At 52.4% G+C, this 18145-nt stretch overlaps 1 protein-coding gene across 2 annotated transcripts in view; it reads left to right on the top strand.

The window, feature by feature from the left end:
• EPRS1 (glutamyl-prolyl-tRNA synthetase 1) overlaps positions 1-18145 on the top strand; it is a 127903-nt gene that overhangs the window by 1165 nt on the left and 108593 nt on the right. For both annotated transcript variants that reach the window (XM_066595085.1, XM_066595084.1), the window contains exons 2-3: positions 8005-8089; positions 12211-12310. In XM_066595085.1, coding sequence (XP_066451182.1) covers positions 8005-8089; positions 12211-12310 — 185 coding nt within the window. The remainder of the gene's footprint in view (positions 1-8004; positions 8090-12210; positions 12311-18145) is intronic.

Genomic DNA, 18145 nt, shown 5'->3' with positions numbered 1-18145 from the left:
TGATCTTAGCTGCACCGTCCTATTAGGGGGCGCTCCAATGCTGCATGGTATGTCGCCGAGGCGCCGCCCCCCGCGGCACTCAGCGGCCGCAGACTATGGCGAGGACTGTCAGGGCTCAGTCACACGGCCGTATAACATGGAGCGCTGACGCCTTTGGATTTTCGTTGGGTTGTCAAATGTGTTTTTCGCTGGCGTGAGAAAACCTGCAGCGGGAGTTATTGCGGTCCGTATTACAGACCGGGAGCGCCCGTTAGTCATGTGACCTCCTGAATACGCGCCGAATCAACGGGACGCCTTGTGTGTTGTGTGAGCGCAAAAACGGGACTCAGTAAGTCCGTTTTAGTCGCGGCGCGGTTCACAGGCGGAGTGTGGATGAGCTGTTAGCGACAAAACCTCCTGCGGTGCCGGCGGCCTCCGCCGTACCGCACTGAGCCCTACACCGCCGTCTGATGCCTCTCTAAGGGCGGGCTGACGGGGCGGTCTCTGCGGCGGCTGTGGGCATTGACAACCATGTAAACCGCTCTTTTGCGCTCTCTTGCGGATACGGATTGTGTATTCCATGCCGCGGCCCCCACGGATGTCAGTGAGCCGGCGTGCTGAAACCCCACATGCGGGATGATTCTGCTATCAGCGGGGTCCGCACTCCTGCCAAGTCCTGAGCCGACTATCCCCGCTCTACACTTGCTTGGTGCCAGTGATGCCACGTCGTGGCTAGAGCGGACTGTCTGATATATGCCCACCGCCCGCCCCGAGAGCTGCAGACTCCCATCCCCCGGTCCGTGCCTCCATTGACATTCGCCTTTGGGGGTGAGTCCGGAGGCTGCCATAGAGATGACCGTGCGGACCCTCCGAAATCAACAGGATCGGCCACCTTATAGCCACTTTGGGCCAGATAGGCAACTCTGGCGGCTCCTTAGATCTGCAGGGGCCTTAGGATCAGCCTGCTGGGGGCGCTCACGGGCTCTAACCAAGGATCAGCCTGCTGGGGGCGCTCACGGGCTCTAACCAAGGATCAGCCTGCTGGGGGCGCTCACGGGCTCTAACCAAGGGTCAGCCTGCTGGGGGCGCTCACGGGCTCTAACCAAGGGTCAGCCTGCTGGGGGCGCTCACGGGCTCTAACCAAGGGTCAGCCTGCTGGGGGCGCTCACGGGCTCTAACCAAGGATCAGCCTGCTGGGGGCGCTCACGGGCTCTAACCAAGGATCAGCCTGCTGGGGGCGCTCACGGGCTTTAACCAAGGATCAGCCTGCTGGGGGTGCTCACGGGCTCTAACCAAGGATCAGCCTGCTGGGGGCGCTCACGGGCTCTAACCAAGGATCAGCCTGCTGGGGGCGCTCACGGGCTCTAACCAAGGATCAGCCTGCTGGGGGCGCTCACGGGCTCTAACCAAGGGTCAGCCTGCTGGGGGCGCTCACGGGCTCTAACCAAGGGTCAGCCTGCTGGGGGCGCTCACGGGCTCTAACCAAGGGTCAGCCTGCTGGGGGCGCTCACGGGCTCTAACCAAGGATCAGCCTGCTGGGGGCGCTCACGGGCTCTAACCAAGGATCAGCCTGCTGGGGGCGCTCACGGGCTTTAACCAAGGATCAGCCTGCTGGGGGTGCTCACGGGCTCTAACCAAGGATCAGCCTGCTGGGGGCGCTCACGGGCTCTAACCAAGGATCAGCCTGCTGGGGGTGCTCACGGGCTCTAACCAAGGATCAGCCTGCTGGGGGCGCTCACGGGCTCTAACCAAGGATCAGCCTGCTGGGGGCGCTCACGGGCTCTAACCAAGGATCAGCCTGCTGGGGGCGCTCACGGGCTTTAGATGGTCATCTGGTTTTGCTGAAGTTAGTGAGTTTGTCCAACTCATCTAATGCGGAGGCCCACCGTTGGTTGAACATGGAGCGGGGTGGTCCGGAGGGCAGCGGGCTGCGCTGGGGTTGGTGTCACCCTCGCCCCGTGTGCTGTACACCTGTCTCTCCTGCTTGCACAGGTGCGCTGAGCGGCTTTGTCATCCCTTTTGTTAACACCCCCTCCCCTCTGCACCGCTGCCTCGGGGTCTCCATATCCTGGACTGATGGGGACCCAAGAGCCTGAGGCGCTCCCTCCTCCAGTCCTAGAGGGTATACCCCCCCCCCCCCCCCCCCCGTATACCTGGCCGTTCTGTACACGTGGCTACAGGGGCATGTTGGGATAATTTACATGTCTCCACCCACTGCTCAGTGAGGATTAACCCTTTTGTGTCCTGCCTGAAGGAGGCGTCGGTGTTGTCCTTCCTGATTAGATGATGGTGGTGCGGTAAGTGGGGTCCGGCCTCCATCATTACAGAATCGGATGTCGGTGATGCAGACGATATATCTATATACGAGCGGCTGGAGGAGGCAGTAGAGGACTGGACGACCGCTCAGTGGACGCGGTGCGATGATGTGTTCTGGTATAAGGCAAAAGGCTGTGGAGAGCTACTAGCGTCCCTCGGCACACCTAAGGGGTTAACAGAAGTTGGGGGGCCCTAAGATAAACGTTTGCACCCGGGCCCATGAGCCTTTAGCTCCGCCCCTGACAGGTACAAGCAGTTACTTAAAGGGGCTCTCCGGCCGCTCAGAATGCCCTCATGTTGCAATGCTTTGTGGTCCCTGTCGACATGGACATGTGACCGCTGCAGCCAATCACTGGCCGTCCTGATACCTGTTGACGAGTACGTTACTGCCACAGCAAATCAGCGGACTTCCTGGTCCCTGCTGTCCTGAACATGTGATCGCCACAACCAATCACTGGCTTCCATGGTCCTTGTTGATACAAATGTAACTGCCGCTACCAATCATTGACTTCCTGCTCCCTGTCAACACAGACATGTGCTTGCTGCAGCCAATCACTGGCCATCCTGTTTGTTGACGTGGCCATGTGACTTCTCAGCCACTCATTGGTCAGTGTGGATATACATGTGATTGCTGCAGCCAATCACTGGCCATCCTGTTTGTTGACGTGGCCATGTGACTTCTCAGCCACTCATTGGTCAGTGTGGATATACATGTGATTGCTGCAGACAATCATTGGCCGCTCTGGTCCCAGTTGACATGGACATGTGATCATTGTAGCCAATCGCCGGCTTTAGTGAGTCACCACTGGGACCAGCTGACGGGCACCATGAGGTACGGAGAACGGTGGGGGACCCGGGAAGCATCAGAACAGGAGCGGTCGGGGATCGGTAAGGGCGCCTCTACTACTTTTTAAGACCGTCTTTGGTTGGTAAGTTGCGTTGCCCGTAGGTGCCACACTACGCTGGTGAGACATTCGCCCGGTTGTGGCACCTTTCTGACCTTGGGGCGTTCTTTAATGGCTTTGTGTTGCCATGACGATACGCTCGTCGTTCCTACGGCTCCGGACTGGGGCGCTGTAGGCATTGCTTCTGCCATTGTATGGCGCACCCATGTTGGCGCCATATTGCCCCCTCTTCTGGATCTGAGCTGTATGGCGGCGGCGCAGTGCTGCCCCCGGGGGTTTCATCCTTGGAGTTATCTCGTCATTTAGGCTGAACGTATCACCCGCGTTTTGTGCGTTACAAGAGGCACAGAAATTAACCCATTATTTACAAAGATTTTTTTTTTAATTTTCCAATAAAAAAAAACGTATTTTCCGCACTTGTGAAAATGAGCTTTTCCACGAGCGCAATGTCTGTCCGAATCGCTTGGGCTGATATCGCGCTCGCCCGTGTAAGTACCGCCTTAGATTACCCCGGGGTCCTGTGGGGCTCATCCCCTATCTGAGCTTTATAGGAGCCACCAGGTGGAACGCTCAATATGTTTTAACCCTTTCCAATCCCATTTGTATCCTGGTTTTCCTAGGAGTTTTACTTTTTTTTCTGCCGTTATACAACGGCGCTATCTGCTGGCTAAAGCCAGTACTGCATGAGGTGACACGTTGGATAGGCTCCGACAGCAGAGAGGCTGGCAATATACAGTAAGAGAACCCCGACGGACGTCTTCCAACATCGGAGCTGTACAGCCTTAAATCATAATGTCTTCAGAGGTCAGACAGTGGATTGGAAAGGGTTAATATTGAGTACCCAAATCGGCGCCTCTTGCGTCTCGCTTCTGGGATTAGTCCTGGAACTTTCCTGCTAAGTACTAGGAGGCTGCGCGTCACCGTGACTTGTCCTGCCATCGATCAGCGGTGGTTAATGGACGGTGATGCATAATGGATTTCTGCTTCCAGACTTCAATCTGGACGGACGCTAATGGGTTTCTGTAAAGGGCCGCATCTCCTGATAGCGATGCACTCGCTGGTATCAGCCAGAGCGGATCCACCTGGGGGATCATTCACAGCACGGAGAGACTAGTCACTGACCAGCGTTCAGGACCCTCTGAGCATGGACATTGCTTTAGCGGGAGGGGGGGGGGGGGGGGGGGATGGTGGTCGGAGCGAGTCATAGAGAGTCATAGAACTGTTACCGGTTCTCCAACGACAAGCAGATTCTAAACTGCTGCAGGAGTGTTAAAATACTAAAAGAAGCGCCCCTCGCCCGCTCTCTCCTCCGGCGATGCAGCGCTGCGGCTCCTGCAGTGGTCCTGGTGTCTGTTTACATATGGCTACCACCTGCCCGCAGCAGTCATGTGCCATTCTCCTGGCATCACCACCCAGCGATGGGAGCCCTGATGACAGGCGTACAGTATGACCACCGTGGTCACTGATTGGCTGCAGCAGTCATAGGGCAAAAATGTCGCTGCTGCTTGTAAGCCGATGGGAGAGCGAGCGTTGGGTCGCTGGGACAGAACAGCCGATTGTTGGTTCTTTATTGTTTATTATATTTGCAAAAAGTTTTTAATTAATTTTTTTTTTGTTTAAGTGTACCTGAGTTTACAGCAAGTTTTCTAAAACCCCCCCCCCCGGTTCTCCTTCCCCTCTTCTCATTTGTTGCTGTTTACACAGTTTCATGTCTGTAAGTTATTTTCAGGTGGTCTTCCCCATTTTCATGCAGGGAGTGTGTAGCAAGCCCAACATTCTGCCTGTAGTTCACTGTCCTGACTTCCTTGCCCTTACCTCCCATGCTGCATTGCACTGTCTCTCTGGTCCAATCAGCAAGGGGGAAGTTTCTTAATACTCTCCCTGGGTGATTCAGGCATTCTGGCCAAATGGTGAGTAAGCCATATATAATGTGTGCGCAGCCACACGCCATAACGGCAGGAGAGGCAGAGATCGTGGAGATCATTATCAGTGTCTGCAGCCTCTGAATGCAGGGGAGCTGCCTGGGAAGATAGCGCCTCTGCTTGGTGGTATGGAAATGTACTTGTTACTATGGAAGCTCTTTACCTAATGACAGACAGTGGATTTCAGAGAAGCTGGAAGGGAGACCCCTAGTGGCAGCCACTTCAAATGTAATTTAGGGCTTATTCACACGGCGTATTTATCATCAGTATTTTGTGAGCCAAAACCAGGAGTGGGGAAAAAGTATAACGGAAAGCTTTGCATTTCTTGCGTATTTTGGACCCGCTCCTGGTTTTGGCTCCTAACATACTGATGATAAATAGGCTTTGTAAATAAGCCCTTATAGGGGTAAAGCAACAAATAGATTACAGAAATAATGAGACTAACAAGCTGCTAGATGAGCAGACGGAATCCTATTGGATGGAAACGTTCTTACAATCAATTTCCAATAGGTGGTGCTGTTGAGTTGGTATTTCTATCTTATGTGTGCATTAGTGATAGGAGACATCAGAAAACTGTCACATTCCTCAGCTCAGTGGACTGATTCAGTGTTTGTCTCTCTGCTCCGACTCTAAACCCCAGCTGGGCTTGTGGTATTTGTAAGGCCTGGGCGTGCGGAGGGTTTCATAGTCTTATCCCACAGTTGGACCAATCCCAGGACTCAAAATTTTCTAGGCGCGCCGGCTTCCCAACTGTTTGCCTAAATGTTTTCGGGTCTCTTTTGGGTCGTTACGACGTTATCGGGTAAATTGGCAAAAAGGCAACTACTGAATCGGTCAGCCGCGGGAGGCTTTCAGGTTTGGACTTGAAATACCCGTTTTGCAGGCGTGTGATTGCAGCGTCCTGACAGAATTACAAAGCAGTTTCACTTTGAAGCTCGTTGACATTCAGGTAAACTTTATTATGGTTGTTGATGAGCGAGGGATCTGCAGGTGAAGAAGTCAGAGGGAGGGGCTGCGAAGAATAAGGTGCCACATGACTGGATGTAGCATCTTATACACTGCCTGGGAAAAGTGTTATAACACCTCAGTTTTTCCGTGTTCCTATTGATATTTACAGTTTAATGTACTTTTAGATGAAGCAGAGAACAAATCGGTTAAGATGACTAAAAATAATGGTTTAACCTATTTTCACCAAAAAAAATCTAGATTTCTGGCTCCTCCCAGTCGTCCCTCTAGCTGATATTACAGCTTTGCACCATCGAGGCGTTCTTTCTACAATTACCCCTCCGATACTGCTCAGAAATTACATCCCAACATTGTTGCAGAAGTTCCCACAAATGTGCTGCACTTGTCGGTTGCTCTGCTTTCACCCTTCTGTCCAGTTCATCAGATTAATGGGGTTTCGGTTTGGAAACTGTGCAGGTCATTCCATTCCTTGAAGCCCATCTGCTGCTTCATGTCGTCTTAAGTAGTTCTGACATAACCTAGAAGTATGTTTTGGATAATTGTCTTGCTGTAATTTAATCGCCTGACCAACTAGGCGCACACCAGAGGGTATTGCATGGTACAGCGAGAGTGCGAGTGTGGAGTCGCCAGACTACAGGTAGATTTGTAACCAGCTTTCACGGGGTCCTGCCACATGCTGACCGAAAGCACAAATCGCCCCCCTGATCCGGCCTAACCGCACTCAGTGCGCTACAATGCCGCACAACTACCCTCGCTATCACCACCAACTGTTAAGGGAAGCTGGGACCCAGACTATGAATTATGGACACAATCTTAGGAGTTATGGTTCATTTTAAAACGGACAAGGGTTAACTAATAAATTGCAGATTTATTCTAAAAAGATTAGCAGTGTGTTTATATACAGAAAGGTTGTTACACGGGTGTAGAAGGGTACATACAACAAGACAGTAGTTTAAAATAAAACAAGAAAAATAAATCAAAGATACCAGGGATCTGATCGCCGGGGGTTTGGAGGTCCCGGACCCCTGGCGGGGAAGGGGTCTGATCGCCGGGGGTTTGGAGGTCCCGGACCCCTGGCGGGGGGGGGGGGGAAGGGGTCTGATCGCCGGGGTATGGAGGTCCCGGACCCTTGGCGGGGGGGGGGGGGGGGGGGGTCTGATTGCCGGGCTTGGCTTCTATTTACCAACGGGTTGTTTTCATGAGACAGTCCTTTTTACGTGGTGGAGGATGTAGACGGTCAGAGCACGAATCAATAACACAACATCCAGGGCTGGCGGTTCACCTGCACGCAGACAATGCTCAAATCCAAAGACTTCGAATGCCTGACGCCTTAGTCTTCGGGTCTGAGGCCCGTGCCCGGTGACGCCGCCGCTTACCAATTTCTCTTAACGACTTCTCAGAAGTGATTTTATGTCACAATTATTTCCATAGTTGAATTTTTGTTGGATTTCCTACTGTAATGCATTCTAGGTAGTCGGCGACCAGCTGTCTCTCCTGCCCCCCTCCCCTGGCATGAGTCCTACACAGAGCGAAATAAGCAGCTATCGGGCACCTCTAGCGGGCGCTGATCTCAGCCAGAACACAAAGATAAAGCATGTGGAAAGAAAGCCAAAATTACACCCAACATGCTTATGTAGGAGAGTCTGGAGGACGTCACTCATGTTGGAGGCCATTCAGTCCCACCATCCCCAGGAGCAGAGGAGCATGCTTGATCCTCAACGTCCGCCATGTTTGGGAGTCAGTAGTCCCCATACACATCAGATGGTCAACAGATATTGGCAAGCTCAGCCCGCTGCGAATGGCCGGCTATAGACCCCAAGCCAGTTTGCTACTTTGCATTGTGTCCTCTATACTGCGGTCTCTTTGTGCTTCTATTAAGTTATCTTCTTCTTACATCTGTCTGTCTTTTCTTGCAGCTGTATTGTGGACTGTGCAACATCTAAAAGGCAAAGTAGAGATCAATGTGGAGGACGGAAAAGAGACGGCCCTGCGAGTGTCGAGGTGAGTGCGCGCTCTCTTCCTAGAACTCTTTTTGTTGTATAGTATGATAGAATCATTGTTCATTCAGGTGTCCTAAAGTGTCAATCACAGTGGGCGAGGGAAGCGGGACTCTTGGGCTCTCTCTATAAGTGGGCGAGGGAAGCGGGACTCTCGGGCTCTCTCTATAAGTGGGCGAGGGAAGCGGGACTCTTGGGCTCTCTCTATAAGTGGGCGGGGGAAGTGGGACTCTCGGGCTCTCTCTATAAGTGGGCGAGGGAAGCGGGACTCTTGGGCTCTCTCTATAAGTGGGCGGGGGAAGCGGGACTCTCGGGCTCTCTAAGTGGGCGGGGGAAGCGGGACTCTCGGGCTCTCTTTATAAGTGGGCGGGGGAAGCGGGACTCTTGGGCTCTCTCTATAAGTGAGCGGAGGAAGCGGGACTCTCGGGCTCTCTCTATAAGTGAGCGGAGAAAGCGGGACTCTCGGGCTCTCTCTAAGTGAGCGGAGGAAGCGGGACTCTCGGGCTCTCTCTATAAGTGGGCGGAGGAAGCGGGTCTCTCGGGCTCTCTCTATAAGTGGGCGGAGGAAGCGGGACTCTCGGGCTCTCTAAGTGGGCGAGGGAAGCGGGACTCTCGGGCTCTCTATAAGTGGGCGAGGGAAGCGGGACTCTTGGGCTCTCTCTATAAGTGGGCGGGGGAAGCGGGACTCTCGGGCTCTCTAAGTGGGCGAGGGAAGCGGGACTCTCGGGGTCGCTCTATAAGTGGGCGAGGGAAGCGGGACTCTCGGGGTCGCTCTATGTGGGCGGAGGAAGCGGGACTCGGGCTCTCTCTATAAGTGGGCGAGGGAAGCGGGACTCTCGGGCTCTCTCTATAAGTGGGCGAGGGAAGCGGGACTCTCGGGCTCTCTCTATAAGTGGGCGAGGGAAGCGGGACTCTCGGGCTCTCTCTATAAGTGGGCGAGGGAAGCGGGACTCTCGGGCTCTCTCTATAAGTGGGCGAGGGAAGCGGGACTCTCGGGCTCTCTCTATAAGTGGGCGAGGGAAGCGGGACTCTCGGGCTCTCTATAAGTGGGCGAGGGAAGCGGGACTCTTGGGCTCTCTCTATAAGTGGGCGGGGGAAGCGGGACTCTCGGGCTCTCTAAGTGGGCGAGGGAAGCGGGACTCTCGGGGTCGCTCTATAAGTGGGCGAGGGAAGCGGGACTCTCGGGCTCTCTCTATAAGTGAGCGGAGGAAGCGGGACTCTCGGGCTCTCTCTATAAGTGGGCGAGGGAAGCGGGACTCTCAGGCTCTCTCTAAGTGAGCGGAGGAAGCGGGACTCTCGGGCTCTCTCTATAAGTGAGCGGAGGAAGCGGGACTCTCGGGCTCTCTCTATAAGTGGGCGGAGGAAGCGGGACTCTCGGGCTCTCTCTAAGTGAGCGGAGGAAGCGGGACTCTCGGGCTCTCTATAAGTGGGCGAGGGAAGCGGGACTCTCGGGCTCTCTCTATAAGTGGGCGAGGGAAGCGGGACTCTCGGGCTCTCTCTATAAGTGGGCGAGGGAAGCGGGACTCTTGGGCTCTCTCTATAAGTGGGCGAGGGAAGCGGGACTCTCGGGCTCTCTCTATAAGTGGGCGAAGGAAGCGGGACTCTCGGGCTCTCTCTAAGTGAGCGGAGGAAGCGGGACTCTTGGGCTCTCTCTATAAGTGGGGGAGGGAAGCGGGACTCTCGGGCTCTCTCTATAAGTGGGCGAGGGAAGCGGGACTCTCGGGCTCTCTTTATAAGTGGGCGAGGGAAGCGGGACTCTCGGGCTCTCTCTATAAGTGGGCGAGGGAAGCGGGACTCTCGGGCTCTCTCTATAAGTGGGCGAGGGAAGCGGGACTCTCGGGCTCTCTCTAAGTGGGCGAGGGAAGCGGGACTCTCGGGCTCTCTCTAAGTGGGCGAGGGAAGCGGGACTCTCGGGGTCGCTCTATAAGTGGGCGGAGGAAGCGGGACTCTCGGGCTCTCTCTATAAGTGGGCGAGGGAAGCGGGACTCTCGGGCTCTCTCTATAAGTGGGCGAGGGAAGCGGGACTCTCGGGCTCTCTCTATAAGTGGGCGAGGGAAGCGGGACTCTCGGGCTCTCTCTAAGTGGGCGAGGGAAGCGGGACTCTCGGGCTCTCTCTAAGTGGGCGAGGGAAGCGGGACTCTCGGGGTCGCTCTAAGTGGGCGGAGGAAGCGGGACTCTCGGGCTCTCTCTATAAGTGGGCGGAGGAAGCGGGACTCTCGGGCTCTCTCTATAAGTGGGCGAGGGAAGCGGGACTCTCGGGCTCTCTCTATAAGTGAGCGGAGGAAGCGGGACTCTCGGGCTCTCTCTATAAGTGAGCGGAGGAAGCGGGACTCTCGGGCTCTCTCTATAAGTGAGCGGAGGAAGCGGGACTCTCGGGCTCTCTCTATAAGTGGGCGAGGGAAGCGGGACTCTCGGGCTCTCTCTATAAGTGGGCGAGGGAAGCGGGACTCTCGGGCTCTCTCTATAAGTGAGCGGAGGAAGCGGGACTCTCGGGCTCTCTCTAAGTGGGCGAGGGAAGCGGGACTCTCGGGCTCTCTCTATAAGTGGGCGAGGGAAGCGGGACTCTCGGGCTCTCTATAAGTGGGCGAGGGAAGCGGGACTCTCGGGCTCTCTCTATAAGTGGGCGAAGGAAGCGGGACTCTCGGGCTCTCTCTAAGTGAGCGGAGGAAGCGGGACTCTTGGGCTCTCTCTATAAGTGGGGGAGGGAAGCGGGACTCTCGGGCTCTCTCTATAAGTGGGCGAGGGAAGCGGGACTCTCGGGCTCTCTCTATAAGTGAGCGGAGGAAGCGGGACTCTCGGGCTCTCTCTAAGTGGGCGAGGGAAGCGGGACTCTCGGGCTCTCTCTATAAGTGGGCGAGGGAAGCGGGACTCTCGGGCTCTCTCTATAAGTGAGCGAAGGAAGCGGGACTCTCGGGCTCTCTCTATAAGTGGGCGAGGGAAGCGGGACTCTCGGGCTCTCTCTATAAGTGGGCGAGGGAAGCGGGACTCTCGGGCTCTCTCTATAAGTGGGCGGAGGAAGCGGGACTCTCGGGTCGCTCTAAAAGTGGGCGGAGGAAATGGGACTCTCGGGGTCGCTCTAAAAGTGGGCGGAGGAAATGGGACTCTCGGGGTCGCTCTAAAAGTGGGCGGAGGAAATGGGACTCTTGGGGTCGCTCTAAAAGTGGGCGGAGGAAATGGGACTCTTGGGGTCGCTCTAAAAGTGGGCGGAGGAAATGGGACTCTTGGGGTCGCTCTATAAGTGGGCGGAGGAAATGGGACTCTTGGGGTCGCTCTATAAGTGGGCGGAGGAAGCGGGACTCTTGGGGTCGCTCTATAAGTGGGCGGAGGAAGCTCGACTCTTGGGGTCGCTCTATAAGTGGGCGGAGGAAGCTCGACTCTTGGGGTCGCTCTATAAGTGGGCGGAGGAAGCTCGACTCTTGGGGTCGCTCTATAAGTGGGCGGAGGAAGCGGGACTCTTGGGGTCGCTCTATAAGTGGGCGGGGGAAGCGGGACTCTTGGGGTCGCTCTATAAGTGGGCGGGGGAAGCGGGACTCTTGGGGTCGCTCTAAGTGGGCGGAGGAAGCTCGACTCTTGGGGTCGCTCTATAAGTGGGCGGAGGAAGCGCGACTCTTGGGGTCGCTCTATAAGTGGGCGGAGGAAGCCGGACTCTTGGGGTCGCTCTATAAGTGGGCGGAGGAAGCGGGACTCTCGGGGTCGCTCTATAAGTGGGCGGAGGAAGCGGGACTCTCGGGATCTAAGTGTGCGAGGAGAAGCGGGGCGCTCTCTATAAGTGTGCGGGGGGAAGCGGGGCGCTCTCTATAAGTCTGTTCCAGGCTGCCCCTACATGGGAGACCTGATAGATCTGCTGTAAGATGGACATAAATGTGACAATATAATCGTTACTAATGCCCCCTCCCCCCATAATGGTTACTGTTCAGTCGGTCGGAGTGTTTAGTAAGGACGGATGTTAGGTGGTCCGATAAGTGTCCGTTGGCTGTGGCAGGGTAGTCGTGTGACCTTGTGGGTATGATACTCTGCTTACTGCCCTTCTGGGGGTCCTGCGGACTGCGGCTTTCTGAGTTAAAGGCAGTGAGCAGCGATGATGGCGGTAAGCTTCTGTTACATCATTCTTCCCTCCTCTTACAGAGACGTCTCTTTTACTGACGTGAACTCCATCATCAGGTACCTGGCCCGAATCGCTCCGGAGGCCGGACTGCTGGGGTCTAACCTAATGGAGCAGACAGAGGTATGTATGAGCCGGGCTTACAGCAGCTAGTCTAAAGGGATTCATCCGGGACTCGAACACCGGCTCTGCTGTGTCCAGCTCCATTCAAGTGATCGGAGCTTCAGTGCCGACTGCGCCCCGCGGACCCACCTGGGGCTGATTGTGGGGCGGGCAGCAGACCCCGCTTTTGGATTGAACGACTGCTGACCCAACAACTGTTAGATTCGGTTAGAACGGCCGTGAAGTTAAATAGACGTCGCTGTTAATGAACGGCGTCCACAACTAGACTTTAACCCTTTCAGGACCGGAGTGTTGGTTTTTGTTTTTTTTCACTTTCACTTCTTTCTCACACTTTCAAAAATCATAATTCTTTGAAAAAAATGTTTCCATTGTCTAATGACTGGCACATTGTTTGTTTTTTTTCCGTTCTGGCTGCACAATAAATAATGCCTAGTTTTAATAGATCGCCATTTAACGGCCGCGGTGATCCCAAATACATTTTGTTTTTAATTCTCTAACATTGTAAATGGGAAGAGGCGGTGTAATATAAAAAATATACATTTAAAGCGCCCCGTCACATCCTTATGTCAGCGGGGTCAGCACTGTAGGTTTGTATCTCTTTTTCCCTCTACTCCCTTGTGCCCCTCTCGTATCGGCTCATCTTAGTTTGTGTCAGGTGGGCGGTTCCCTTTCCTCATTGTGAAAGGGTGATGTCAGACTTTGGTGGCGGTGAGCAGTGGGTAGGGCTTACCGGACACTTCCATACTGGCTCTTCTTGGCTTCAGTGTGAATGTGTCTGGTGGGCGGTTTTCACTACTCTCTGGCAGTCAAGTCTGACATCGGCCATTAATGGTGAGTAGTAGGAACCGCCCACCTGACACATTGACACTGCAACCAGGAAGAGTCTGTACTGATGTGTCCAGAGGGCGGTTCCCAGTGCTCAGTGTCACTCAAGTCTGACATCACCCATTGATAGTGAGCAGTGGGAACCGCCCACTTGACACAATAACACTGCAACTAAGAAGAGCCTACATGGGGGAGTAGAGGGAAAAGAGAGACCCCATTGGAGTCAGTAGACTTAACTATAGAGCCGGTCCTGCTGACCTCAGGACGCGGCAGGACTTTAACTTTTTTTTTTTTAATGTTCGTCCCCATAAAGGCCTTGAATTAGCGATGGGTGTATCACTTACACCGTATACTGCAGTACTTCAGTATTTGGGGTCAGATCAGTAATTGGGTGATGAGCTGGAGGGATTTCTGACCTCTGCAAAACCATCTCTATGAACTTTGAGTTAAGAGAACAATCTGTGCAGAAACCATCCAAACGTCGACAAAATATGAAGAAACTTGAGCAAAACTTAGAATGTAATTGCAGAGACCCTTAAGAAGCCCTAATCCAGTACTGTCCACCCCTCTTACTTATCTCCTCAGCGTCCGTCTCGTAAGAGGAAGCTATCCACCACTGGTTCTCAAACTTGGCCATATTGCCCCGGTTTTCATAGACCCCTTTTTCCACCCATATCGGGGTCTGTTTCCGCTCGTCCACAGTGGGTGCGGCCGCGGTCTCCGGTGCCTCGCCATAGTCTTCCGGGCTTGATATAATATTTTAGAGAGGGCCAGCTGTACCCCAATACTCCCAATAGGGGAGCCCCAGGGACCCATATCCCATAGACCTCTTTACAAGGTCGCTACACCCTGCCAGACTGACGCTAGCGATGCACAAGTCCTATGACTAAGACCCGCGGGGCTCCTGACCGCTCGGACACTTATCTTCTCCACGTTTCCCCATTTAGCCGACAAATAAGGGTTCTACAAACTCTATGCAGTAGACAGAGTTGTGAGCGTCGCTGTGCCATACTAAGACGAGCCTGGCATCTCACTGCTGCTCCTGTGAGGCCTCGCCAACCTCTGCCACCCATTTATACTATAGATTGGTAGAACATTGGTAGCCACTTACAGGATGTTTCAGCGTTCAGAACACAACCTGCCACCTCCAGTGACGACCTATCCAAGTCAGTGTGTCGGGCCCGCCTCTGTAGACTTTGGCGCAATTGTAGGTAGAGGTGAAAGGTAACAGCAAGCACCACAAATTCCTCTTGTAACTGTTGGACGGAGTGCACCCCCCACCCCCTCACAACACTGAGGGATTTGTTATATACCTTCCTGCTGCCGCTGCCCTCCGGCGTGGACGATCCCCCGTGGATGGGTTACCCCGTATAGACTTATATCTCGTACAGCCCAGAATATCAGTGTTCCCGGATCTTTATGAATCGGTAGCACTGAAGGCGCCCCTGTCTGGCAAAGCTGCAGAGTCTTTTAATTATTTAACCCCCCGCCTCCCACTATTTCTGCAGTGACAGGTGGTGTATAATTTAACACTATAGGTGCCGACTCCATATTGGTGTCCGTGTATGCAGCGCTGCTTTCCGCCCGTGTGTGTCCGGATCTTTCCGGCTGCGTGGAGGATATTTTTAGTCCAGCAGCTGCTTCTGCCGCGTCCCCTGTGTAACTAGACCCGTCACCGCGGCTGTTTGTGTGACTGGCAGGTCCGGACGCGCAGCCCGTGTGCATGGCGACTGCTGCCACATCAGCTGTCCTGACAGCCGTAGTGCGACGACTTCCAAGACCGGATGTCCAGCTGTCCTCCGCCGGCCCTGCACCTCACCCACTATGTCACCTTACAGTGTAATGGGGTCTTCCCTCGGCTTCACAAGGGGGATTTCACTGCAGATTTATCAGGAAATCCACAGGAAGATTTTCCCCCTTGAACTGCGCTAAATCCGTGTCTGCGGCTGTTACAAAGGTAAATACATACCGTAGTACGTGGGGCCGAGAGAAGACCCAGGGCCATCCAGTTCAACCTATTAACCCCCCATTGTTGATCCAGAGGAAGGAAAAAACCCAATGAGGTGGAAGAAAATTTTCATCATTTAAGGCAAAAAAGTTCTTCCCGACTCCATTCTGGCAATCAGAATAATCCCAGAATCACCGATCCTCCTGAAGTAATTAGTGACTATAATGTGTAATATTGTATCGCTCAAGAAAGGTGGCCAGGACCCTCTAATAGTCTTATCGAATTCACCGTCACCGCGTCCTCAGGAGAGAGTTTCATAGTCTTACTGCTCTTACAGTAAAGAACCCACATCTATGTTGGTGTAGAAACCTTCTTTTCTCTAAATGTAGAGAGCGCCCCCTTGTTACAGTCCTGGGTATCATAGATGATGGGAGAGATCTCTGTACTGACCCCTGATATATTATACATAGTTATTAGAGCGCCTCCTTGTTACAGTCCTGGGTATAATAGATGATGGGAGAGATCTCTGTACTGACCCCTGATATATTATACATAGTTATTAGAGCGCCCCCTTGTTACAGTCCTGGGTATAATAGATGATGGAAGAGATCTCTGTACTGACCCCTGATATATCTATACATAGTTATTAGAGCGCCCCCTTGTTACAGTGCTGGGTATAATAGATGATGGGAGAGATCTCTGTACTGACCCCTGATATATTATACATAGTTATTAGAGAGCCCCCTTGTTACAGTCCTGGGTATAATAAATGATGGGGGAGATCTCTGTAGTGACCCCTGATATATCTATACATAGTTATTAGAGCGCCTCCTTGTTACAGTCCTGGGTATAATAGATGATGGGAGAGATCTCTGTACAAACCCCTGATATATCTATACATAGTTATTAGAGCGCCCCCTTGTTACAGTCCTGGGTATAATAGATGATGGGGGAGATCTCTGTACTGACCCCTGATATATCTATACATAGTTATTAGAGCGCCCCCTTGTTACAGTCCTGGGTATAATAGATGATGGGAGAGATCTCTGTACTGACTGCTGATATAGCTACACATAGTTATTAGAGCGTCCCCTTGTTACAGTCCTGGGTATACTAGATGATGGGAGAGATCTCTGTGCTGACCCCTGATATACATAGTTATTAGAGCGCCCCCCTTGTTACAGTCCTGGGTATAATAGATGATGGGAGAGATCTCTGTACTGACCCCTGATATATTATACATAGTTATTAGAGCGCCCCCTTGTTACAGTCCTGGGTATAATAGATGATGGGAGAGATCTCTGTACTGACCCCTGATATATTATACATAGTTATTAGAGCGCCCCCTTGTTACAGTACTGGGAATAATAGATGATAGGAGAGATCTCTGTACTGACCCCTGATATATAATACATAGTTATTAGAGCGCCCCCTTATTACAGTCCTGGGTATAATAGATGATGTGAGAGATCTCTGTACTGATGCCTGATATATCTATACATAGTTATTAGAGCACCCCCTTATTACAGTCCTGGGTATAGTAGATGATGTGAGAGATCTCTGTACTGATGCCTGATATATCTATACATAGTTATTAGAGCGCCCCCTTGTTACAGTACTGGGAATAATAGATGATAGGAGAGATCTCTGTACTGACCCCTGATATATTATACATAGTTATTAGAGCGCCCCCTTATTACAGTCCTGGGTATAATAGATGATGTGAGAGATCTCTGTACTGATGCCTGATATATCTATACATAGTTATTAGAGCACCCCCTTATTACAGTCCTGGGTATAGTAGATGATGTGAGAGATCTCTGTACTGATGCCTGATATATCTATACATAGTTATTAGAGCGCCCCCTTGTTACAGTACTGGGAATAATAGATGATAGGAGAGATCTCTGTACTGACCCCTGATATATTATACATAGTTATTAGAGCGCCCCCTTATTACAGTCCTGGGTATAATAGATGATGTGAGAGATCTCTGTACTGATGCCTGATATATCTATACATAGTTATTAGAGCACCCCCTTATTACAGTCCTGGGTATAGTAGATGATGTGAGAGATCTCTGTACTGATGCCTGATATATCTATACATAGTTATTAGAGCGCCCCCTTGTTACAGTCCTGGGTATAATAGATGTGAGAGATCTCTGTACTGATGCCTGATATATCTATACATAGTTATTAGAGCGCCCCCTTGTTACAGTCCTGGGTATAATAGATGATGTGAGAGATCTCTGTACTGACCCTGATATATCTATACATAGTTATTAGAGCGCCCCCTTGTTACAGTCCTGGGTATACTAGATGATGGGGGAGATCTCTGTACTGACCCTGATATATCTATACATAGTTATTAGAGTGCCCCCTTGTTACAGTCCTGGGTATAATAGATGATGGGAGAGATCTCTGTACTGACCCCTGATATATCTATACATAGTTATTAGAGCGCCCCCTTGTTACAGTCCTGGGTATAATAGATGATGGGAGAGATCTCTGTATTGTCCTCTGATATATTATACATAGTTATTAGCAGCTTTTTTTTTTCTAGGCCATCCCCAATTTTGATAACCTCTCTGGGTATTGTAGTCTGCCCATTCCATTTATTACTTTAGTTGCCCCCTTTGTACCCGCCCAAGCTCTAATATGTACTTCTTGAGTACCGGTACCCAAAACTGTCCACAATATTCCTTGTGTGGTCTGACCAGTGACTTGTAAAGAGGAAGAACAATGTTCTCATCATGCGCCCCTAGATCTCTTCTGATGCCCCCCATGATCCTATCTGCCTTGGCAGCAGCTGCCTGACACTGGTTGCTCCAGTTAAGCTTACAGTTATAAACCCCCAAGTCCTTCTCCATGTCCGTGTTCTCCACTGGTTTCCCATTTAGTGTGTAACGGTGACATGGATTTCCTGTCCGTGTGCAGAACCTTACATTTATCATTCTTAAATCTCAGCTGCCACTTTTCTGCCCCCAACTTGTCCAGATCCTCTTGCAGTCTCCTTGTGTCCGCTCTTGTGATAATTTCTTTATAGTTTTTTATCATCTG

The sequence above is a fragment of the Eleutherodactylus coqui genome, chromosome 3 (assembly GCF_035609145.1).
Source record: "Eleutherodactylus coqui strain aEleCoq1 chromosome 3, aEleCoq1.hap1, whole genome shotgun sequence".
Lineage (NCBI taxonomy): Eukaryota > Metazoa > Chordata > Amphibia > Anura > Eleutherodactylidae > Eleutherodactylus > Eleutherodactylus coqui.
The sequence above is the reverse complement of the archived record's forward strand: the minus strand, read 5'-3'. Positions and strand labels throughout refer to the sequence as shown.